The 22086-nt window shown below is 35.6% G+C and overlaps 7 protein-coding genes, 1 long non-coding RNA gene and 1 pseudogene across 14 annotated transcripts; 4 read left to right on the top strand and 5 right to left on the bottom strand.

Annotated features, from left to right (window-relative positions):
• Positions 1–932: 932 nt before the first annotated feature.
• AT4G04820 lies at positions 933–1751 on the top strand (annotated as a pseudogene; the record flags this gene model as incomplete). The annotated part of the gene is made up of 2 exons: positions 933–1420; positions 1478–1751.
• Positions 1752–2657: 906 nt separating this feature from the next.
• Positions 2658–4202, bottom strand: MSRB4 (methionine sulfoxide reductase B4). 2 transcript variants are annotated; one of them, NM_116719.3, is made up of 3 exons: positions 3934–4202; positions 3140–3296; positions 2658–3040 (listed from the first exon to the last, which is right to left on the bottom strand). In NM_116719.3, exons 1-3 carry the CDS (start codon positions 4029–4031, stop codon positions 2876–2878), a joined length of 420 nt encoding a protein of 139 aa, NP_192390.1. In that variant the 5' UTR covers positions 4032–4202; the 3' UTR covers positions 2658–2875. The 2 variants fall into 2 exon arrangements, with proteins under 2 accessions (NP_192390.1, NP_001329727.1); NM_001340514.1 differs by having other exon boundaries at positions 2658–3296.
• Positions 4203–4237: 35 nt separating this feature from the next.
• On the bottom strand, positions 4238–5923 carry MSRB3 (methionine sulfoxide reductase B3). The gene is made up of 3 exons (NM_116718.3): positions 5655–5923; positions 4770–4926; positions 4238–4664 (listed from the first exon to the last, which is right to left on the bottom strand). The coding sequence occupies exons 1-3, from the start codon at positions 5867–5869 to the stop codon at positions 4506–4508; spliced, it is 531 nt and encodes a 176-aa protein (NP_567271.1). The 5' UTR covers positions 5870–5923; the 3' UTR covers positions 4238–4505.
• A 116-nt stretch (positions 5924–6039) lies between these two features.
• AT4G04790 (Tetratricopeptide repeat (TPR)-like superfamily protein) lies at positions 6040–10574 on the top strand. Of its 3 annotated transcripts, none has more exons than NM_001340513.1 (16): positions 6040–6255; positions 6390–6437; positions 6521–7114; positions 7204–7383; positions 7472–7536; positions 7646–7753; positions 7836–7949; positions 8048–8143; positions 8265–8363; positions 8485–8604; positions 8753–8857; positions 8952–9116; positions 9199–9326; positions 9415–9493; positions 9780–9997; positions 10259–10574. In NM_001340513.1, the coding sequence occupies exons 1-16, from the start codon at positions 6099–6101 to the stop codon at positions 10434–10436; spliced, it is 2454 nt and encodes an 817-aa protein (NP_001329513.1). In that variant the 5' UTR covers positions 6040–6098; the 3' UTR covers positions 10437–10574. The 3 variants fall into 3 exon arrangements, with proteins under 3 accessions (NP_001329513.1, NP_192388.3, NP_001329514.1); NM_116717.4 differs by having other exon boundaries at positions 6509–7114; NM_001340512.1 differs by having other exon boundaries at positions 6390–7114.
• An 11-nt stretch (positions 10575–10585) lies between these two features.
• AT4G04975 lies at positions 10586–11075 on the top strand. The gene is made up of 2 exons (NR_141835.1): positions 10586–10838; positions 10960–11075. It is a non-coding gene; the product is annotated as an other RNA (long non-coding RNA).
• A 732-nt stretch (positions 11076–11807) lies between these two features.
• Positions 11808–13191, bottom strand: MED21 (mediator 21). The gene is made up of 4 exons (NM_116716.5): positions 13081–13191; positions 12488–12798; positions 12352–12403; positions 11808–12122 (listed from the first exon to the last, which is right to left on the bottom strand). Exons 2-4 carry the CDS (start codon positions 12776–12778, stop codon positions 12046–12048), a joined length of 420 nt encoding a protein of 139 aa, NP_192387.2. The 5' UTR covers positions 12779–12798; positions 13081–13191; the 3' UTR covers positions 11808–12045.
• Positions 13192–13770: 579 nt separating this feature from the next.
• AT4G04775 (zinc ion binding protein) lies at positions 13771–14323 on the bottom strand (the record flags this gene model as incomplete). Its single annotated transcript, NM_001203744.2, has 2 exons — positions 13771–14088; positions 14159–14323. 2 exons carry the CDS (start codon positions 14321–14323, stop codon positions 13771–13773), a joined length of 483 nt encoding a protein of 160 aa, NP_001190673.2.
• Positions 14324–15543: 1220 nt separating this feature from the next.
• On the top strand, positions 15544–17757 carry ABCI8 (ATP binding cassette protein 1). The gene is made up of 2 exons (NM_116715.5): positions 15544–17112; positions 17227–17757. The coding sequence occupies exons 1-2, from the start codon at positions 15658–15660 to the stop codon at positions 17443–17445; spliced, it is 1674 nt and encodes a 557-aa protein (NP_192386.1). The 5' UTR covers positions 15544–15657; the 3' UTR covers positions 17446–17757.
• AT4G04760 (Major facilitator superfamily protein) lies at positions 17674–21413 on the bottom strand (the record flags this gene model as incomplete). 3 transcript variants are annotated; one of them, NM_001340510.1, is made up of 18 exons in its annotated part: positions 17674–17816; positions 17921–18035; positions 18278–18337; positions 18517–18570; positions 18659–18723; positions 18835–18883; positions 18979–19022; positions 19121–19205; positions 19303–19392; positions 19669–19761; positions 19847–19911; positions 20011–20086; positions 20164–20229; positions 20433–20498; positions 20624–20683; positions 20802–20891; positions 20989–21051; positions 21136–21413. In NM_001340510.1, the coding sequence occupies 18 exons, from the start codon at positions 21277–21279 to the stop codon at positions 17674–17676; spliced, it is 1428 nt and encodes a 475-aa protein (NP_001328170.1). The 3 variants fall into 3 exon arrangements, with proteins under 3 accessions (NP_001328170.1, NP_001328171.1, NP_001319869.1); NM_001340511.1 differs by having other exon boundaries at positions 18664–18723; positions 18821–18883; positions 21333–21398; NM_001340509.1 differs by having other exon boundaries at positions 18664–18723; positions 18821–18883; positions 21136–21279.
• Between the last annotated feature and the right edge of the window lie 673 nt (positions 21414–22086).

Genomic DNA, 22086 nt, shown 5'->3' with positions numbered 1-22086 from the left:
CTAGTTTTAATTAATTATTATTATTTAATTCGTTTTTAACTAAAAATTAAATAAAAAAACAGTGATTATACATGTCATCATTCCATGTCATTACCATAATCCACGTCATTAATCATCTCCAAACCGCATAACGTTTGGGTTTCTTATTTCTTGGCTTTACTGTTCATCATCTCCCAAAAAAAAAAAACTGTCGCTTTCTTCCTCTTTCTCTCTCGACGGAACGAAATCGATTTCTTTCGCCGTTTTGCTCTTTTCTCGTCTGTTCCGGCCGAAATTCAGACGCCGCAGTCGCATTTCCGTAAGCGCGAAGTCACATTCGACATCTAAGTTCCGGTGAGTATGTTTCCATTAAGTAAGACTCTGACATCTAAGTTCAATCGCAAGTGATTCCCGTCACTGAAATCGTTTTCCGATGCGTAACGATAGTTTTTAAAGCTGGGTTTTAACGTCGTCGTTGATTGACATATGGTGGCCGATTTCTAAGATCTATTTGATTTGACGGCTGAGTTATTGTTTGTTTGCCGACTGATTTATGATTTATCAATTCATCTGTGTCTGAGTTTGTTTTATGTTGTGACTGAGTTATGGTTTAACCTTACATCGATGTCTGAGTTTCTGTTATATGACGGCTGAGTTTGTTTATGTTATGGCTGAGTTTCTGTTTTGATATAGCTGAGTCTGGTTTATGTTTTAACTGAGCTGTTGTTATGTTATGGTTTGACTGAGTTTCTGTTAAAATATGGCTGAGTTAGATTTATCTTATGGCTGAGTTATGTTATGTGTGGCTGAGATAGGTTTATGTTATGACGTAGTTATGTTATCTATGGCTGAGTTAGATTTATGTTTTGCCTGAGTTATGGTATCTGTGGATGAGTTTGTTTTATGTTATCACTGAGTTATGGAATGCTTACGGCTGATTTATGGTTATACAGATGTCTGAAGACCAAGCAAGGGAGTACCCTCCAAGACTTTACCAAGAGGGGGATTCTAATCTGGAGGGTAAAGGCATTAATCATAATATAAAGCTGGGAGAGTTCCCTGCAATTAGAGAATCAATAGGAAAAGAAATATGGGCAGAACTGAAAGAGACAGAGCTTGGATTAATTGCTAAGCTTGTTGATAGTCATTTTCTATGGTCTGGTAAGACCGTACATTATCTACTATGCAGACAGCTGAGAATACTGAAGAAGGAGCTTTGGTGTATCGTGGCTGGTAAACCCATCCGGTTTGGATTGAACGAATTTCATCATATCACGGGTTTAAATATAGATCAACTGCCTACAGAAAAGTTTGAGCCTGAAGCTGACTACAAAGCGTTCTTCAGTGAATTGCGTGTGCCAACCGGTGAAGGTCATAATCTAGATGAACTTAGGCAGGGCTTAGTAACGTGCAGAGCTTGGCCTCCTGAAAAGCGTAGATGGTTTGGGTTATTGACTCTTCTATCCATTGGACTTTTTGGCTTGCATACTAACTCTAGGATACCATTTGAGAGTGCCAAAAGAGTTTTCGACGACGAAGCCATGAAGACTTATCCATGGGGTCGGGCAGCATATGAAGCCCTTGTCGTTTCTATAAAGTTGCTGAGGCCTATTGGCAAGACGTACACCGTCAGTGGTCTGGTTTTCGTGTTGCAGGCTTGGGCGTATGAGTCAATCATCACCATCGCCGAGCGTTTTGGGAACGTTGTTAACACGGATGAGATTCCGTTGCTTAGATGGGGTGGTAGCCGTACCCGTGCAACTATAGAATAGGTCATTGCTGAAGATATTAAAGCGAATGGTGGTGAGGTACGGTTTCGGCTCTGTTATGTTCTGTTTTTTATCAATATTTATGTTACGGCTGAGTTAATGTTTTGATTTTTTCTGTAAAGGCTGAGTTATGTTCTCTTTTTTTTTGGCAAATATGTTATGTGACGACCGAGTTATGTTCTATAATGGCTGAGTTATATTAAGTGACGACTGAGATATGTTCTGTAATGGTTGAGTTAGCTTAAGTGACGACTGAGTTATATTAAGTGATCGCTGAGTTAAACATACTAATGGGACAAAAATTGTTATTGGGAAGAGATCAGATATTTATTTCTAAAAATTACAAGATTTTTTTAATCAGAAACCTAATCTTGTTTATGGATTTGTGACTAGACCATTACACGAATTCTTTTGAAAAAGAAAAGAAAAGACGACACGAATTCTTATCTTCTTATCATTAAGAAAAGAGAATGCCAAAAGAGTATGGCTTGCGCAACAGAGTCGTGCTTCCACTTTTCGAGAAAAAAATATATGCAAATGTATTACGCAATATTTTTTTATTTAACATCTTCATTCTTTATTAATTTGAAATCAATAATACAAATGTATCAATGAACATATACATTAAACCTCAGCAAACCATACAACCAATACTTAAGTAGCACGAAAAAGTGTAAAAAAACATGTTGCTTCCGAATGTTGGTAAGCTTTACACGCGAACAGATTCATTAATCTGTTATTTTCCTTCGTCGTATTCGTCTTCAGTATATTTTGATTTTTTTGTTGGGCTATCTTTTCTTAGTATTACACAATAATTATTAAATGACATTACAATTTTTAAAGAAAATTAGGCTTATTTATTCCATTAATTTGATATTATCTGTTTTCTTTAGTGGAAACTTTTGTAGTGGGGAAATTAAGCTGAACATTTTTACTAAAATGTATTAAAATGAGAATTGTCGTTATAAACAGGATACATATATATATATATATATTTTCTAAACAGACATATTTTAAGAACCACTAATGATTCTTATTATCTGTTACATTGATCCTTGTAACGTGATGATGATTCTACAATTGAACACCACAATCTGATTTGAAAGTAATGTACGATCAACTAGTCCTCAGGTTATAGAGGAAGGTTTGGCCGGGTTAAAATTGATCGAAACGCTGTTAACACAAAGGCGTTCATCGGTTGGAGTACTATAACCTTCACCTTTATGAACATGGCCTAAATGTCCATCACATACGGCACAAGTGATCTCAGTTCTTCTCCCATCTGGATCAGGCTGGTAAATGTAGAATCAAATCAAGCAAAAAGAAGAATGTTTTACTAACCAGTAGTCATGAAAATAAACTAAATTAAACATACAAAAGATAATCTTTACGGCTCGGTTAATGGCACCGGGGAGTCCTTCAAAGAAAGCTGGCCAGCCGCATCCGGCGTCAAACTTCGTGGTGGATTTATAAAGAGGAGTTTTGCATCCGATGCAGCTGAAGATTCCTTCCTCAAAGAACTTGTCATATTCTTCTGTTCCCGGCGTTCTGAAATATTTTTAACCATAAGAACACTTGGATTGAATTGTATTATGCATTTGTATACTATGTTTCAAAGTAAGAACTGAAATAAATCACCCCAAAAATCGTAACAAAAGAAGGAGCAATCTATACTTGGATAAATCTAAAAACAAAGTTCTATAGTAACTGAGAAAACCAATAAAACACTTAGGTTTAGGGTTTAGGGTTTAAGGTCGTTACTGTTTGTTTGCGATTGCGTTTAGTGTAGTTTTTTCTTTTCAAAATAAATCAACAATCTTAAGCATTCTAAGCTAAAAAGACTTTGTTAATTGAAAACATAAACGCAAAACGCAAACCGTTTGCAGAAACCGCGTTTGAAACAATCAAAACAAAGACCAAAAGCAAGAAGCAACACTACACTTGTTTGATGTGCATCTAGATCCAATTTTCCCCTAATTTTGTTTTCAAGATTCAGTCTATGATTACTTGAAGCCTAATTACAGTGCTTATCCTTGAAAAGGTAACAACATAGTGAACCTATCAAAAATCAACAATCTTCTGAATCCAATCTTTCAAAATATGAGTACATAAACAACAAGGCCTAACTTGAGATCACAAACTATGAAACCCTAAACCCAAATTTATAAAGAAAACAAAGACTTACTCAGTGCCCTTTTGACGGAGAATCCGAAACTGTTCAGGAGAAAGAACTGCACGCCACTCCTCCTCTGTTTTTTTAACCACCGTCACAAGATCCGCCATGACAACCACCACGAAGAAGCTACTACAACAGAGAGTAACCAGAAGCTGAAATATTAACAGAGGCAAGCAAGCGTAATGATCAGGTAGGTTCTTGAATCATTACAGTGATCTATTTGTACATAATTTCAGTGATGTATGGTTCCTAGTTTTGAGTCTAGATTCATATGAAACTGTTGTGAATCTTTAGACTGGTGTATCATGCACGTGTCAATAGAGTCTCACAGATGCGTAACATAGTATAGATTTTGTATTACAAGACAAGAGTGTGTTTTATTCAAGTTACAAATCATACATACTACAGACTACAGTTGTTGTCAAAATGCTCGAGGTGATGAATTTAAATAGTCATGAAAGAAAAAATACAGTACACAGTATAGACACACACACTCATACAAGATTCTTGTTCTGTTTTTCTCCCACTCACTTGAGTGAAAAAATCCAGAGAAAGAACAAATAATCTTGTTCGGCCAAGATTTACAAGGAAGACGCTGCGGGTGTGAACTTAAGCGAAACGCTGTTCACGCAATGGCGTTCATCGGTTGGAGTAGCGAAACCTTCTCCTTTGAAAACATGACCAAGATGTCCACCACATGTTGCACAGTTGATCTCTATTCTTCTCCCATCTGGGTCTGTCTGATAAACCAACAAATGTAAGCAAAATACACAAAGAAGAGAGAGTTCATTTTTGTTACCAATTTGATGAAAAAAGTGTTTGTGCTCTGAGAGTATTTTCTTTACCGTTCGGGTAATGGCACCGGGGATTCCTTCAAAGAAAGCTGGCCAGCCACAACCAGCGTTGAACTTTGTGGTGGATTTATAAAGAGGAGCATTGCATCCTACACAACCGTAAACTCCTTCCTTGTCGAAGTTGACATATTCCCCTGTTCCTGGATATCTGAAATCAACAAAACACAAACCCGCAATATAAACATTCATTCCCTATTCAATAAGATATCCAAATACTAGAAAGACCAAAACCCCAACGACGAACTCAGACATATTAATGGTCATTTACATAGCAATCCATTCTAAGACAGAAGCTAATAATAGTAAAGGCTCTATAGGAACTGACAAAACCTGACAGAGCAACCAAGTTCTAAAGTCGAGCTCTTAAAGTCGTAGCACATTCTTGGTAAAACCAATACTCAGATCTTATCTTTAATAAGAAAAAAAAACAAACTCATCTGGAGTTTAAGAGTAATGAAAGATAGTATCCTTGAAGAACTATAACCTTTCATGTAAGCTTATCCTAACAGCTCAACATCTATAATAGCAGGAAATTTGTATTGTTTCCAATCACTCAAAAGAATAGACTTTATCCTAACAGATCAACATCTATAGCAGAAACTTTCTATGTAATCTACACAGAGAGAAGATCTAATCATCAACATAGTGCTCATCATCAAGACACACCCCTGAAAAATAAATGTTCCAACAATTGGCAAAAAAAAAAAAGTTCAAACCTTTATTAACTCTGAGAATCACAAATTAAGCGAGTTATGAAATAAAAACCCTAGATTTCTAAAACCAGGATTCCTAATGGAAGATAGTTACCAAATTTGCTCAAATTTTGAAAGCTAAATTGAACCATGAAAATCGCTGAGGAAAGGTTAAAAACTTTACTCAGTGCCCTTTTGACGAAGAATCCGAAACTGTTCAGGTGAAAGAATCGCACGCCACTCTTCATCTCCTTTCTGAACCGATCCCGGAGCCGCCATTGCCACCGTCGAAGCTACGCCGGAAGAGAGGCAAATCGAATCGGATTCAACGATTGACGATTGAAGAAGAAGAAGTAGCGTGAATGATAAAAAGAGAATCTTTGAATTGACGATGTTCATCAATAAATTTATAATCTTTGAATTGAAGAATCCACAAGACAAAATCAAAATTTGACGATTCTTCTTCAACTAATCTTGTTAATTTACATGATTACCCCTAATTTATATGATTGATTAAATTATCACCCCTAAGGTTTAAAATTGGATAGAACAACCCTGTCGGGGTTTTTGTTCAGGGTTTTATAAACTTGCTCTTCTTCATCTTCTCAATCTCACTTGAAATCCGAACATGGTTGTCTCAAAGGTTAACAAAAGCTTATTAAGTTCAGTCTTCAAATCCCGTATTAGACCCACCGGCGAATCTTCAATTGCTTCCGGCAACAAAGACATCGCCGGAACTTCTCAAGCTGTCAAAGATCTTCTCTCTTCCAAAAACTCTTCCTCAGGTAATTCGGATTTTCTGATATGAACAAATATAAGAAAAATGTGATCTTTAGAATGAATTCGTTGTAAATTTGATATTTTTCTGTATCTGGGTAATGTTTAGAATTCGATTGATTTCATGCAAAATTGTGTGTAGATCTTGAGGAAGCATCATTACAAGATCGAGTATCGAAATTGTTACATGGTATGTGTTGCCAATTTTGTCTATTTTCTTCAACAAACTCTCATTCATTCATAGTTTGAATCACATTTCAGTAACAACATCAGATAAAAGCTCTTTGGAGAAGAACTTATTTTTAAAGATACCAAGTTTCACCACTAAGATCCCTTATGATATTTCGTTAAGAACGAAAGAGTTGTCTCGTGAAAGGAAAGAGAGACGTGTTTACAAGCAGAACGGTCTGTCACGGCGTTTCGCTAAGATATTTAGAGACTCTGCTCAGAAATTAGGCACTGAGGCTATGTTTGGTGCTTTTGATAGAGTAGCTAAAGAGATGAGTGTGACAGAGTACAATGCAATGATTGGTGTTTACTTAGAGCATGCTGAGAAAAGCAATGATCTAGATTATGCTCTTGGCCATATTGAGAAGGCTTTTGAGCTTTTGAAATCTATGAGAGATCGTGGATTTTTGATTGAAGAAAGAGTTTATGGTCCTCTTCTTGGTTATTTGATTGGTATGGATATGGTAGATGAGTTTCATAGTTTCAAGGATGTGATTAGGGAGGCTAGTCCCGGTTCCGTTGAGAGACTTGGTTACTATGAAATGCTTCTTTGGATCCATCTTGGTGATGGAGAGAAGATTGAGGAACTTTGCAGTACAATTGATGGTGATAACGGTGAAAGCTTATCAGTCTTGCAAGGTAAGCAATATTCAGTTTTGTGCACTCTGTTGTTTTGTGGCTCTCTCTTACTCTGAAAGATTTAACCTTTTTGATCCTTAAAAAAACAGAAAATTATCTGCTTGCACTATGTAAAAAAGACCAAAAGTACCATCTTGAGAGGCTCTTAGAGATTGTAGACATAACAAAAGTTCGTTCGTCGGACCTATTGGCAAACATATTTGAATATCTTGGGAGGTTTTCATTGGATTCTGTTGCGAGTAGATTCCTTTGGGAGCTAAGAGAAAGTGGTAAGGCTGCATTGTCCAATAACATGTTTATGCCTGTAGAACATCATTTTTATAGCATGTTTTATATGTTTCTCATTAACATGCGTAGATGAAGGAGTGAAGAACGTTTCTGATCTCATCTCTATCTATTCTACTTGCACCCCAAATCCAACGGTAAGGACTTCTCATGAATATTAGTGGCAGATTAGTGTTGTTAAAGTCTTTGGTTAGATAATCGATGCCTCCTAATTGTCCATGTTTTACTGGTTTTCTACAATTAAAGGTTGAGGATACAATCTTAAAATTTAACAAGATGCATGAAGAACTTGATGTTATGCCTTCATCTACATCGTACGAAAAGCTTGTTAAGTATAGCTGTGACTCGAATGAGGTATTCCTATTATGCTTGTTTTATAATAAATTTGGCTGTATTTCGTGTGCTATATATAATGAGTATTCTCTCTGTGCCGTAGGTAGTCACTGCTCTTGATGTAGTTGAAAAAATGGGTGAAGCAGGTTTGATGATATCCGCAGATATCCTACATTCATTGTTACATGCCATTGATGAAGTTCTTGAGTTTGATTTGGTGTGCATCCTCATTTAGCTTGAATCTATATCCAGACAATATACAGTTGAACTCTGCTCATATATGAAACGGATTTCCTCATACTTTTGCTGTTTAAGGTGCGAAGAATCCATTCAATTATGTGCACAAAGAGTGTGAAACCTAATACTGAGAACTTCCGGAGCATTATACGTTTGTGCACAAGAATCAAAGATGTAACTTCCTCAAACCCTATGTTACAGATGAGGACATGTCTGTGCTGTTTCTTACAGTTGCTGCTTCGCTTGTTTCTCTAACCACAAAATGTTTCTCTATATCTTTTGGTTTCATGTGCAGTTTGAAGGTGCATATAATATGCTTGGTAATTTAAAGAACTTCAATTTGGAACCAAACTCTAGCATGTTCAATTGTATATTGGCTGGATATTTTAGGGAGGTAATATCTTAAGCTCCCATTTCATGTTTGCAAATTCTGACCTGAGAGATTGTCCATGTTTCTGTGAGCTCCCAACGTCTCTTAGATCGTTTTCAGCTGATGGCTTTTGTATGTTTTGAAGAAAAATGTGAGTAGTGCGTTAATGGTCGTCAAGCAAATGAAGGAAGCTGGCGTTAAACCTGATTCCATAACTTTTGGTTATCTAATAAACAACTGTACCCAGGAGGACGCTATTACTAAGGTAAAATTCAGAATTTTCTGTTCTTTAGATCTTTTGTCTACTTGTTCTTCTTAACTTGGAGTCGTGTCAAGTCAACGCCACTACAAAATATCTCTACTCTCTTTCTTTGTGTATTATGAGTGAGAAATATGTTTGTGCCTTTTTTAAGTACTATGAGGAGATGAAGCAAGCAGGAGTTCAAGCTACTAAGCGAATTTACATGTCCCTGATAGATGCATATGCAGCATCTGGGAAGTTTGAGAAGGCGAAACAGGTAGGCACACATACTCTTTTTTTTTTTTAAGATCTCAAAAGTGGAATACATTTATGTAATTAGAGTAAGAGCTCAAATTTTTATTCTACCATAGGTGCTCGTAGATCCAGATGTTCCGGCTATAAACCAAAATGAACTGAAAAGTGTGCTTATTTCGGCTCTTGCATCACGTGGAAAATGGGCAGATGCCTTACATATATATGAAGAAATGAGGAAAGCCGAATGCCACGTAGACCCGAAATCGATTATATCTCTTATAGTAAGTATTACACTTTCAGCCACATTTTTCTTAGTATCATATATTAGTTGATTGATAATCAGTGAATTGATTATCTCTGTAGGAATACTCTGATTCAAAGGGAGAGTTAAGTACGCTAGTTCAACTGGCTGATGACCTACAAGATGATACTAGTTGGATCGACGGTTTCTTCAGAATGATTTTGTTCGCTGTCCGCAATAAAAAGTCAAGGTAGAGTAAATCACCCATGCTCTCGAATTAGTTCTTGTCTACCCAATGTTGAATGTCTCATTCTTGATTTGCTCTTTTTGTTGTATAGCGATATTGTTGATCTGCTGAAACGGAACAAGGTCCGGTTGTTAAAGAAAGGCATACCTGTGGAAGCTCATTTTGACGAGGTTTGATTTTGTTTTTCTCATGGGCTTCTTTCTGGAAACTTGTTCATTTACTCATCTATGATAACCCTGAGATGTCTCCAATATGTGCAACTTTCACATTCCATGTTCTTGGATCATTGTGGGGTTTCTCAACGAAGAAGTTTGAAGTAAAGCACTAAGCAAGAACATTTAATTAGAACAGCTATCAAGCTCGAGTGATCGAGTCTGTAACTAGTAGCTATGTTCTCTTTTACTGAATTAGCCTTCAGTAATTTAAGCCTCTCAGTGATATGCTGTTTTGGATCAGGTGTTTTGGGCAATCGCAGAGACAGAGCCATCCAAAGTGCATCTAGGAATGGATTTGCTAAGATTTATGAAAGATGAGCTCGGGTTTGTTCCTTCAAGAAAATGTCTAGATTTTCTCTTACATGCATGTGTTAATGCCAAGGACCTGGAGCACGGTCTATTGGTGTGGAAAGAGTACCAATCTGCAGCATTCCCTTGCAACGTCCTGAGCTTTCTGAGGTAAGCCACTCCTGTTCTCTTTGCTCAAGAACTATAGATTTAAGGAACAGAAAGAAAAGATATATCTTGAAATTACATAACAAAAGACCAATTTTGTACTATCATTGGCACAAAAAGAGTTACAAGTTTACCACTAGGGTTTTGGTTTACGGGTTCGATTAGTTTCAAGTGGATGCAGTTTATTCTGATAATTAGATCATCAGTTTCCAAAAGATCAAGAGGTTTCCAGTATATCATTGGTTCTGGTTTACGGTTTGGCAGGATGTATCAGGTTCTACTAGCTGCAGGGGATTCAGAAGGTGCCAAGGCATTGGTGTCAAAAATTCCAAAAGATGATAAAGATGTACAACATATCATCGAAGAAAGTCAGTCTGCATTTTCTCAAGCACCCAACAAGAAGAAACCAAAAAAGAAAATGATTGTTTTATCAACAAAGTAGTGATTTTGTACAAAATTTCTTTATATTGTAATTATGAAGTGAAATATTATATGGACGTCCATATTCTGTTGACCAATTAAAAAAAAAAGAATTTTCTTTCTTTTTTGTTTTTTTGACATCAAATTTATCATTCTTTTCTCAGAACTAAAGTCTTCTATATAACAACCTTAAGGAGCTAAGATGAGTCTCCCGCCTAAAGTCAGAACAAGCGTTGTCTTTTGTCTGGGATATAGTAGTTAGCACCAATCGTCTTTCTCTTACGTGGATTGTCTGCCACAACTTCAGCTTTAGCCACCTCTGCTACAACCACTTCTGCCACCTTTGCTACAGCACCCTCTGCTACAGCCACCTTTGCCTCAACGTCTTCCTCTTCAACAATGTCCTGTGGGTTTCGATTTACGGGTTCGATTAGTTTCAAGAGGATGCAGTCAATTCTGATAACTAGATCATCAGTTTCCAAAAGATCAAGAGGTTTTCGGTATATCATTGGTTCTTGTTTATGGTTTGGCAGGATGTATCAGGTTCTACTAGCTGCAGGGGATTCAGAAGGTGCCAAGGCATTGATATAAAAAATTCCAATAGATGATAAAGATGTACAACATATCATCGAAGAAAGTCGGTCTGCATTTTCTCAAGCACCCAACAAGAAGAAACCTAAAAAGAATATGAGTGTTTCATCAACAAACTACCGTAAAACATCTATAAGTTAATATTGTTTGGGACCGAGAAAATTAATTAATTTATGGATAAATTAATAATTATCAATTTATAAAGAGATTTTACAAATTTTATAATTTCTTACAAAAATTTAATTTTAAAAGTGATCTTTTCTTTATAATCAATAATCTTTCTTAATCCGATTATAAGTAGAAAACAATTATTAAGTTTAAAAAAAAAATACAATTTTTTTTTTTCACATAGTAAAAGTATTAGAATTGAACTTTACAAAAAATTAATAAAAATTAAAGAAAAACAATAGTAGAGTCATATTTCACTAAATATTTTACATATAATATTTATATAAATATATATATTGGTAAATTTATACAATTGTTAATTTATAATATTGATCGGACTGGCTAAAGTTTTCTTTTCATCCTAAAGCTTCATCACGCAGACAAAAGATTGTTGGACTCTATACAAGTCTTGTGAGAGAGCGCAAGAAGGATGATGAGTTAGGATATCTTCACATGCTTGAGTACAAATACACAATCAAGATCCGGTTTTGGACCACAACTTATGGACTGGTCATTTCTTTTCAGCAACTTGGATTGAATGTGACAGATACCAGAGTTCATAGTAATTTGACCATCATAGTAATTTGACCAACACTGCCCGGAGAATCAAACATGATGTGTCAATCATGGCCTGTAATTGTGAAAATGATAAAGTGGATTCTCTGAGATTGTAATCAGACAGGTCAAAAAAGTGTAAGGTTAAAATAATGGTTCTGTTGTTGTGAGCTAACTAACATTCTTGTAATTGCTTCTACAACAATTTTTTGGTGAACCAACTTAGAATAGATATTCCTTATGAACCTAAAAGATAATTGTTGCTGAACCAAATCATATAGTTTCTAAATCAGCTCGACAAAAGGTAAACAAGCATTTCATTCAGGTTTCTTCATGTTCAGGCAATTGTCAGCAGCTTGTCCAAACAGCTCTTGTACTTGCTTTAGCTCCTTCTCTGTCACAAACAAGGTCACACCATTAACATCAGCTCAATCGTCAGAGGCAGTTGCAAGGGAAAACAAAAATTCCAAATTCTAGAACCACTAAAGATAACATCTAACCATAGTGCGTGTATCAACAAGAAAGTATACAAATTGAAATTTGAAGTGCATAATGAATCTGCTCCAGTTACAGACAGATAAGACACACCAACAATGAAGTGAAAACCTAAGATCGTTTTTTACCTGCAGCCTCTAGTTGCTTTTGGAGTTCTTGACCAACAAGATCATTTTCCACCTGAAGAAAAAACAGGACAAAGCGGTTAGACAAATAGAAGTAATCGGATTCAAGAACTCGACATATCGGTGTGACTTGTTTGACCTGGAGTTCAGCGATTCTTTTGAGCTGAGCACCTTCACCACCTTCTGACAAAGGAAGTGCAGCAACCAAAGCATCAAACTGTTTAGCAGCCTTAACTAAGCCAGCACTGAGCTGCTTAGGTTGCTCAGGAAAAGGCGTAGCATCATCAGTAACCGTAGTTGTAGCGGGTGGTTCAGGATAATTAGGTGAAAGCTGGACTGGTGGTGCATCCCTTTGCAGTGTCCCAAAAGCATTGAAAGTGATAGCAGCAATCGTATTCACTTGTTCTTGCAACTGTGAGATTATATCCATCTTCCAAAACCTTAAAAGACCTTGAACAAGTATAAAATTTACAGTAATCAATCACATATTAGACTTTTAACATATACTCAAAAGCAAGATATAACGTTCAGAGAGGATCTAGGAGATTCAAATGGCACAAAATTGGTGGTCAATTCCTGAATTTATCAAACAAGATTCTCAACAAAACTAGTGCCAAAGCATAAATCACTTAAAACCAGTTGGATTTCAGAGAGGATCAAAATGGCGAATCCTCAGGGAAAAAATTGACCTAATCGATTTAACGAAGCATAAGCTTTAACGAAGAGACTTACCCGTCGACAAGATTTCTCCGGCGACGCAGAGTCTGTTGGGTGTGGCAACGACAGATAATCGCTGCGAATTGGGGCGTTTTGTTGTTCTTAATAAACTTCGTTCTGCGTTTTGGGTTTGGGCTCGAAGATTTTTAAAATGGGCTTTTAAGGTGGCCTTTCCTTTGGATTTTTGGGCCCTAATTCCATAGAATTCGTAAGGAACGATTTCTGTTGTTTCTTTAAACCTACTGCTTTAATTAATTGACAACTAATTAAAAAAAAAAACACTGAAGTAGAATTGGGTGGCTGATTTTTGAGCCATAAACTATTTCGATTCTCAGCTTTCACCCCCGGACTTTTGGGCCCTTAAATTTTCACCATCAACTTTCATATTCCTCAAAATTACATCATCTACTTTCGAATTCATGCTTAAACATACATTTCCAATTGAACCATTCATTTAACCGGGATTAACCACAAATCTGCGTTTACTGTACCGCGATTGCGATTAACCTGACTAATACCCAGACCCGTTAAGAAAACGACGTCGTTTTCATTTCGTTTAACTCATCAAAAAGAGAAAGAAAACGACGTCGTTTTCATTCTTCTTCTTCTGCAAAATCGATTTGGTCGATTAGGGTTCTTCATTCGACAATTTTATAACAGAGACTAATCCAATACTACAATTTCACTCCAAAACCTCAACAACACCTACACTCTTCCCCAAAGCCATACAATAGATGCAACAATCACAACAGCAACCCCTACAGTCTTCAAAGCTGACTTTGCCATAACATGTCCTAGCTCTTCCACATTCTCCTTCATGGTCAAGAGTTCACCCTCCATCTTCTTAATCAGCTCTTCCTCCATCTGCTTAGCGTTTTTATTAAGGAGCTCCATATTAGCCATCACGTTCATTCTGAGGTCACTAATATTCTCTACAACTCTCTTACACTTCTCATTTACCATCTTAATTTCGTCCAAGAGAGCTTCATCAACCCATTTGAACAAGTGCTCTTCATTTTCTCTCTATAAAACATAATTTCCAATCATTTACTCCTTCAATCAATCAAATATATCACAAAATCGAAATGTGTACCTTCATTGCTATCGCACAACGGTAGAATCTCCGGTATGGATTCTCCTTTGTTTTCGATGTGAATGTAATGATCTCTTCTCCACACCAACATTTCGAGGGGACACCAGGAGGACAGACACGAAATCCTGAACTGGAAGCGGATGAGTAGTAGCTGTTGGTGCTCATTTTCTTATAAAATTGTCGAATGAAGAACCCTAATCGACCAAATCGATTTTGCAGAAGAAGAAGAATGAAAACGACGTCGTTTTCTTTCTCTTTTTGATGAGTTAAACGAAATGAAAACGACGTCGTTTTCTTAACGGGTCTGGGTATTAGTCGGGTTAATCGCAATCGCGGTACAGTAAACGCGGATTTGTGGTTAATCCCGGTTAAATGAATGGTTCAATTGGAAATGTATGTTTAAGCATGAATCCGAAAGTAGATGATGTAATTTTGGGAATATGAAAGTTGATGGTGGAAATTTAAGGGCCCAAAAGTCCGGGGGTGAAAGCTGAGAATCGAAATAGTTTATGGCTCGAAAATCAGCTAACCCAAGTAGAATCGATACTGATTGTGTCTAGTGCTTTAATTATCTCTAGTAGATCTTCAAGGTTTATGCCTTGTCCCTAGTACATTTTGCTATCTCGGTCTGGTGGGTGAGGTGTGATGGTGTTTGTACTTATGTCTCTGGTTTCAGCGGCTTCTTGCTTTCCTCTCTGTCGATTTACTATTAGTTTTGACTTCGGTGTAAAATCTATCCGATCTTATTGGTGTTTCCGGCGTTCACATTTTTTAGGAGAAGTTTAGGTCTTATTTTTCCCATAGTTTTTTATTTTCTTTTGAATTTTGTCTCTTGATTCAATTTCGTTGGTTTAAAATGTTTCCTTATATATGTTTTTGGTTTTACTTCCTTTTTTTCAGCTAAGTTTCTCAAAATATTCCGTTGGTCTGTTGGCTTATGTATTTCAACTTGTATTCTACTTTAGTTTCTAATATAATTCAGATGAGAAAAAAAAAGAATTAAAACTGATTTCAGTGTACCAAACTAAACTGAAATGAATGAACCAACAAATTTTAAAATAAAATATTATTAAGTTTTTGAAATAAAAGATCAAACTAATTTTTTTTTTCATTAACAAAAACAAGAAACCAACCCGTAAATCGGATTATAAAATATCTAATATCTTTGTTTGTTTTGTCCAAGTATAAAAAATATCTAATATCTAAAAGAGATTTTTAACAAATAAAGAAGAGATCAACGTTATTTTTTTTTTATAATTAGTTAGTGGAAAACGTATGTGGTTTATAATTGAGCTGAAAAGTGAAAATCCAACAAAAAAATCGTCTCGTGGCTGACACGAGACTATCTTCAATCTACGGCTCAGAAAATTCCATAAATATTAACATTTCATCTCTTCTTCATTTTTTTCCTAATCGTTGTTTTTTTTCTAACACACGACTCCAAAAAAAAAAAAAAAAACAATCTTCTTTTACTTCTCCTAAGAGCCACACCAACAACAATGGCGTCTCTTCTCGCAAACGGTATCTCCAGCTTCTCTCCACAACCCACTTCCGATTCCTCAAAATCACCAAAAGGGTTTCACCCAAAACCCGAATCCTTAAAATTCCCATCTCCCAAATCCCTAAATCCAACGAGACCGATCTTCAAACTCAGAGCCGATGTTGGAATCGATTCTCGTCCCATCGGAGCTTCTGAATCATCATCATCAGGTACATCAACCGTTAGCTCAACTGATAAACTTCAACAGTATTTCCAAAATCTCGATTACGATAAGAAGTACGGATTCGTTGAAGATATCGATTCCTTCACAATCCCTAAAGGTTTATCTGAAGAGACGATTCGTTTGATTTCGAAATTGAAAGAGGAACCAGATTGGATGCTTGAGTTTAGGTTCAAAGCTTATGCTAAGTTTCTGAAACTAGAAGAACCTAAATGGTCAGATAATAGATATCCTTCGATTAATTTCCAGGATATGTGTTATTACTCTGCTCCTAAAAAGAAACCAACTTTGAATAGTTTAGATGAAGTTGATCCTCAGCTTCTTGAGTATTTCGATAAGTTAGGTGTTCCTTTAACAGAGCAGAAACGTTTGGCTAATGTCGCGGTTGATGCGGTTATCGATAGTGTTTCGATTGCTACTACTCATAGGAAGACTTTAGAGAAGTCTGGTGTTATCTTCTGTTCGATATCTGAAGCTATTAGGGAGTATCCGGATTTGATTAAGAAGTATTTAGGTAGAGTTGTGCCTAGTGATGATAATTACTACGCTGCTTTGAACTCTGCGGTTTTCAGCGATGGGTCTTTCTGTTATATACCGAAGAACACTAGATGTCCGATGCCTATTTCGACTTATTTCCGGATTAACGCGATGGAGACTGGTCAGTTCGAGAGGACTTTGATTGTTGCTGAGGAAGGGAGTTTTGTTGAGTATTTAGAAGGATGTACTGCTCCTTCTTATGATACGAATCAGCTTCATGCTGCTGTGGTTGAGCTCTATTGTGGGAAAGGAGCTGAGATTAAGTACTCCACGGTGCAGAATTGGTATGCTGGGGATGAACAAGGTAAAGGTGGGATTTATAATTTTGTCACAAAGCGTGGTCTTTGCGCTGGGGATCGTTCCAAGATCTCGTGGACTCAGGTTGAGACAGGGTCTGCGATAACTTGGAAGTACCCGAGCGTGGTTTTAGAAGGCGATGATTCTGTTGGCGAGTTTTACTCCGTGGCATTGACTAATAACTATCAGCAAGCTGATACAGGGACTAAGATGATTCACAAAGGAAAGAATACCAAAAGTAGAATCATTTCAAAGGGAATTTCGGCCGGGCATTCGAGAAATTGTTACCGTGGTCTTGTTCAGGTGCAGTCCAAAGCTGAGGGTGCTAAAAATACTTCGACTTGCGACTCAATGCTTATCGGAGACAAAGCAGCTGCAAATACCTATCCTTACATCCAGGTAAATTGCCAATGATCCAATCTTTATTATAAGCTATGAGAAAGCTGTAAAGTTTTTTGCTCTTTTGTGATTGATTTCCACTTTTGTTTTGTGGTTGGTCTGGAACAATAACAGGTAAAGAATCCATCGGCGAAAGTAGAGCACGAAGCGAGTACCTCTAAGATTGGAGAAGATCAGCTATTCTATTTCCAGCAGAGAGGAATCGATCACGAGAGAGCATTAGCGGCAATGATCTCTGGTTTCTGCAGAGATGTTTTCAACAAGTTACCTGATGAGTTTGGAGCTGAAGTTAACCAGCTTATGAGCATCAAGCTTGAAGGATCAGTGGGTTAAAACAAAACTCATAATTACAGAACAGCAAAAAAAAAGGGGTGGTCTTTGTGCTTCTTCTCAATAAAGCTTTTCTTCTGAGTAAAACTTTGTATTATTTTGTAATGTTTTGGTAGTTTCATGTGAATCTTGTGAAAGGTGTTTGTTAATATTTGTGAATCACGTAAAAACTATATTGCAATAAACTTTTTTTGTTTACATACTTCTATCTTATACAGTTGTGGGAGAAGTTTAGAAAATTGTAGAATCTTGAGGAGGAGAATCAGTGAAAAGAGATTGAATCTCTTCTAGAGATTTGCCTTTGGTCTCTGGAACAAGCTTGGCTATGAACACAAATCCAAGGCCAGCCACTGTGGCAAACATCAGAAATGTTCCTGCAACAAAGACTTTTAGTTAACAACTCTCTTTTCAAAATTCAGAAATTGTAACCAAATCAACTTTTTGTCAACTTTAGTTCAATTGTATTAAAGATTTTTACCTGTGGAGCTCCATTGAAGCAAGTAACTGAAGGAATAAGCAACAAGCCATGCGCTTATAGAGCTGACCAAGTTACACATTGTTCCCGCTGCTCCCTTAACATCTACTGGATAAATCTTGAAAAGAAAATAAAAACATTAAGAGGGATGTATTCAATCTAGTATTTTAAGTTATTTGTGTAAAATTTACAAATCCGATGTTATTCAATCACGGATTTTAAAAACTCTAATGAAATTCAGTGTTATTGAACTAATGATTTAAAAATCTAGATGTATGCGATACATAATTGTTATAATGAGTGTAACATAATTTAAATGTCTGCGATATATTTTTAAACTTTTTTTAAATATTTATTTACCTCTGATGCTATGATCCATGGTATTGATCCCATACCAGAACCGTATGATCCAAAATACACCTAATAAAATAAATAATCAAAAATCAAAATACAGTTGTTACGGGAAAATTATGAAAATTCAACACTAAATTAGAAAATTAAAATCAGAAAATTATTTTAGATTTTCAAATTTAAATAGTCTAAAACTTTATATCTAAAAAACATTTTAAATTCTAAATCCTAAAACCCTTATTAATTACCATAACACTAAAGAGAGCCAAGACAGGAGTTCCTGTTTCCCAGCAATGATTCTCCTGTAGAACGAAATAACCGGTAATTTTAAGGTCCGGTATAACAAACCAAAATTAATTTCCGGTTTAGTAGAGTAGATGGAATAGTAACCATGCCTTCAAGAAGAATGAAATGGCTGTGGTAAGACAACCCAAGAACATTCCAGCTTGAGAAACCTACAATGATCACTCAAAATATATTCCTAAACTTTGTTCGAAAACCTAACAAAATTAACATATCGATTTCGGATACGAGTTTTAAATTTTGTTTTACCAATAGGAGTGTACGTCTTCCAGATACATCAACAAGCACAGTACCTAAAATGCCTCCAAACATCTACAAAAATGATTGGTCAAAAAGTGTATAGAATATTATACGGAAAGAGTTTTGTCTAACCATGCTCTATGGTATTGTATTAGTATAACTATAACCTGAACAACTGATGTAGATATGAATCCAAAGTCACTCGATACACCTGGATCATCGGATAGTATTTAAGGACCATTTGATGAAGTAATCATATCATTATGTTAGATCAAATAAAGAGAAACAAGAAGAAGAAGGATTATATACCGGTAGAGATGAAAATGGAGTCAGTGTAAAAAGAATAACCGTTAAGACCTCCAAGCTGAGGCAAAGCTATAAGAACAACTCCAATCTGTATATAAACCAAATGAAATATATAAATCAAGCAAATGCAAACAAAATAATGCTAGATTTTGAAGTTTTTTTAACCTTTTTGAATAGTTACTTACAGTAAGTGAGAATGCATATTTTCGCTGAAATAGCTTGAAGAAACCGCGGTCATCGATGTCTTGTTGTTGTTTAACATGTTCTGTATATTCCTGATAATCATCAAATTGTTTAGAAATTTATGTTATAAAAAAAATCAAAAAGGATGAACGACCTGTCTCCCCTAATAAGTTTTATATAACACCATAACTATACAGAATTCGGATCGCAATCCTAGTCCACAAAAAATAGAAGTTAAAGTCCAGTTTCACCCTCAATTGGAGGTTCGAATCTTTGGTCCCCATAAATTCAAATTTCATGGTTTATATTTGGTTTATTATACTGGACTCGATGCCAAACCGAAACCCAGTAGATTAGAAGGTCCTTACTAATATCTCTGCTGCTTCATCTGATACATCAGATTTTTCTCCTCGCAGGCTTAACAAAACTGCTTCAACTTCCATTTCTCTTCCTACTTTAGCCTACCAACAAATTTCATCTTGGTTTATTTGATTTACGATTTTAAGATATTCGACCAAAAGTTTTTTGTTATAACCAAATGCTTACTAGCCATCTAGGAGATTCGGGGATGAAGAAAAGAAGAGGCAGAACCATTAGAGAAGGTATACATCCTGTTCAAAGAAAAACCATTAGTACATTTTCTTGTACTTCGAGAAATGAGAAGTTTTCGATTTTTGCAAATCGATAAGAATCGGTCTTTTTTAACATACCCAAAATGGCTAAATTGCGCCAGGCAACGATGGTTCCAAGTGCATAAAAGACCGATATACCAACACCGGCGAATAACTGTAAAACATTCAAAACTTGTAGTGAAGGAAAATGCTTATAATAGTTTCCAAGCTTTTGGTTCTCTTGAGTTTTACCTGCGCGAAGGAAGAAGCAGCTCCTCGCAAGTTTCTTGGTGCTATCTCGGTGATGTAAACTGGTCCCTGTAATTAATAATTATCAGATCATAAGATTTGTTACAAAAGAGAACTAAATATATCTGAACATAAAACTTACAAGTTACAAGATATCAAATAAGTTTCAATGCTACATAACTACATTACCAACTAGCTACCTCTAAATCAAAAAGTCACACCATAAATAAGAAAAAATACCAAACCCTTCTAGTTTTAGTATTCACTCATACCAAATATACGCTAATTCCGATCGAGATCCCTTGTAGTAACCTTCCGAGATCAAGCAGCCAAACACCCTTTGTAACCAAAAAGTCAAAGAACAAAAATAGTAATAAGATACAGTTGAGGAACTATAATAATATATCGACTTAAAAACAGTACAATCTAAACCATTATAGAAAGAACTCAGAAAGAAACAAACCTTGGCAAATGCAATAGCGAACCATCCGATTACAAAGAGGATGTTTGTGATCCATATAGTCTTAGTTAGAAAGAGAATAATCACATAAAGATGATTAATAACCATAATTGTATAATCATATCCAATTCGTTATAAGAAAGTTTTAAACACTAATCATTCTTAAGTAGAAGAAACTTACTTTGACACGACCAACTAAATCTGTTAACTTCCCACAGATTAATGCTCCAAGGATTAACCCCACCGTCAATATCGATCCAAATAGTGAATACTGAGCAAAGAAAAGAAAACCAAGATCATATCGAACCAGAAATAAACCGGAATAAACCGTAAGAGCAACAAAAAAATAAAAAAGTGATTGAACTTGCATCAGCTATGGAGAGATTCAAGTCTTTCATGATACTTGTTTGTGTCGGAGCCGAATATCCAATCTGTGAACATAAAGAATCAAATAGTAACATTTTAATTAGGTTTAATAAAAAATTAAACATGCAAGAACGCATTAGGAAACTCACAATGCATCCAAAGGCAAAGGCGCCGCAAGAACCGACAATGAAAGCAAGAACAAAAGGTCTCGTGCATGCATTTGATATTTCAGACAAAAGTGAAGAAGAAGAAGAAGTAGAAGAAGCTGGTAATAATAAACCTTCTTCTGCCATTTTTCAGAAATCTGTGATTATGAATCAAATTTGCTTCAGGAAAATGCTCAAACCTTTTCGAGTTTGGAAGATTGTTGGTCTCGTGGAGCAAAAACTGCAAAAATAGCGGAACTGAAAACTAAACACAAATTGTGTTTGCTTTTGTTTCTTTCTCGTGGACATATAATATTAGTTCTAAGAAAACATATAAAAAATTAACATAGGTAATTAAATTATAACTATAATTATATTTTATTTTAATTGTTTTTATTAAAAACCATATTTTATCTATTGTTTTGGATTCACTTAGATCGTGCAAGTTTGTTACCAACTTCTGAAAATCGAATCATCTATATTTTTATTTGTTGGTCTGGATTTTCACTCATTTAAAACATGTGAAATCTTAAAGAATTAAACTTGAGTTCACCCATTTATTCAGCTCCTTTTGTATTAACCAATAAAAACATGCAATGTTAAATCTTATTTAAATTACATAATAAATTAAACCTATAATTATAAATCCAAGCTAATATATAATTTCGTTTAATTACAAAATCTAAACCCTAATTCTCCTTTGTAAACCTAAATCGCCATTTAAAAACTTATTTAATCGTAAAAAACTAAATCCTAATCGTATTTTCTAAACCCAAACTGACATTTAACCTCGTTTAATTATAAAATCTAAATCTGTTTATAAATTTAAACTAATATTTAACCCGTTTAATCATCAAATCTAAACTCTAATCGCACTTTCCAAACTCAAACCGATATTTAACCTCGTTTAATCATAAAATTTAAACCTTGACTTTTTCTAATAAATCCAAACCG

Source organism: Arabidopsis thaliana, chromosome 4 (genome assembly GCF_000001735.4).
Source record: "Arabidopsis thaliana chromosome 4, partial sequence".
Taxonomy (NCBI): domain Eukaryota; kingdom Viridiplantae; phylum Streptophyta; class Magnoliopsida; order Brassicales; family Brassicaceae; genus Arabidopsis; species Arabidopsis thaliana.
Note: the sequence above shows the minus strand (reverse complement) of the source record. Positions and strands in the feature narration are given on the sequence as shown.

What these genes read in the sequence shown, in the direction of transcription:
- ABCI8 (NM_116715.5), top strand. Translation starts at nt 15,658, where the DNA reads ATGGCGTCTCTTCTCGCAAACGGTATCTCCAGCTTCTCTCCACAACCC. An exon ending in ATACCTATCCTTACATCCAG is followed by an intron (nt 17,113 to 17,226) that starts GTAAATTGCCAA and finishes GAACAATAACAG; the next exon opens with GTAAAGAATCCATCGGCGAA.
- AT4G04790 (NM_116717.4), top strand. Translation starts at nt 6,099, where the DNA reads ATGGTTGTCTCAAAGGTTAACAAAAGCTTATTAAGTTCAGTCTTCAAA. An exon ending in CTTGCACCCCAAATCCAACG is followed by an intron (nt 7,537 to 7,645) that starts GTAAGGACTTCT and finishes CTACAATTAAAG; the next exon opens with GTTGAGGATACAATCTTAAA. An exon ending in TGGCTGGATATTTTAGGGAG is followed by an intron (nt 8,364 to 8,484) that starts GTAATATCTTAA and finishes TATGTTTTGAAG; the next exon opens with AAAAATGTGAGTAGTGCGTT.
- MSRB3 (NM_116718.3), bottom strand. Translation starts at nt 5,869, where the DNA reads ATGAACATCGTCAATTCAAAGATTCTCTTTTTATCATTCACGCTACTT. An exon ending in CTTCGTCAAAAGGGCACTGA is followed by an intron (nt 4,927 to 5,654) that starts GTAAAGTTTTTA and finishes TGTTGATTTCAG; the next exon opens with ATATCCAGGAACAGGGGAAT. An exon ending in CCGGTGCCATTACCCGAACG is followed by an intron (nt 4,665 to 4,769) that starts GTAAAGAAAATA and finishes TTGGTTTATCAG; the next exon opens with ACAGACCCAGATGGGAGAAG.
- MED21 (NM_116716.5), bottom strand. Translation starts at nt 12,778, where the DNA reads ATGGATATAATCTCACAGTTGCAAGAACAAGTGAATACGATTGCTGCT. An exon ending in AAAGAATCGCTGAACTCCAG is followed by an intron (nt 12,404 to 12,487) that starts GTCAAACAAGTC and finishes TTTTTTCTTCAG; the next exon opens with GTGGAAAATGATCTTGTTGG. An exon ending in AAAGCAACTAGAGGCTGCAG is followed by an intron (nt 12,123 to 12,351) that starts GTAAAAAACGAT and finishes TGTTTGTGACAG; the next exon opens with AGAAGGAGCTAAAGCAAGTA.
- MSRB4 (NM_116719.3), bottom strand. Translation starts at nt 4,031, where the DNA reads ATGGCGGATCTTGTGACGGTGGTTAAAAAAACAGAGGAGGAGTGGCGT. An exon ending in CTCCGTCAAAAGGGCACTGA is followed by an intron (nt 3,297 to 3,933) that starts GTAAGTCTTTGT and finishes AAAATATTTCAG; the next exon opens with AACGCCGGGAACAGAAGAAT. An exon ending in CCGGTGCCATTAACCGAGCC is followed by an intron (nt 3,041 to 3,139) that starts GTAAAGATTATC and finishes TACATTTACCAG; the next exon opens with CCTGATCCAGATGGGAGAAG.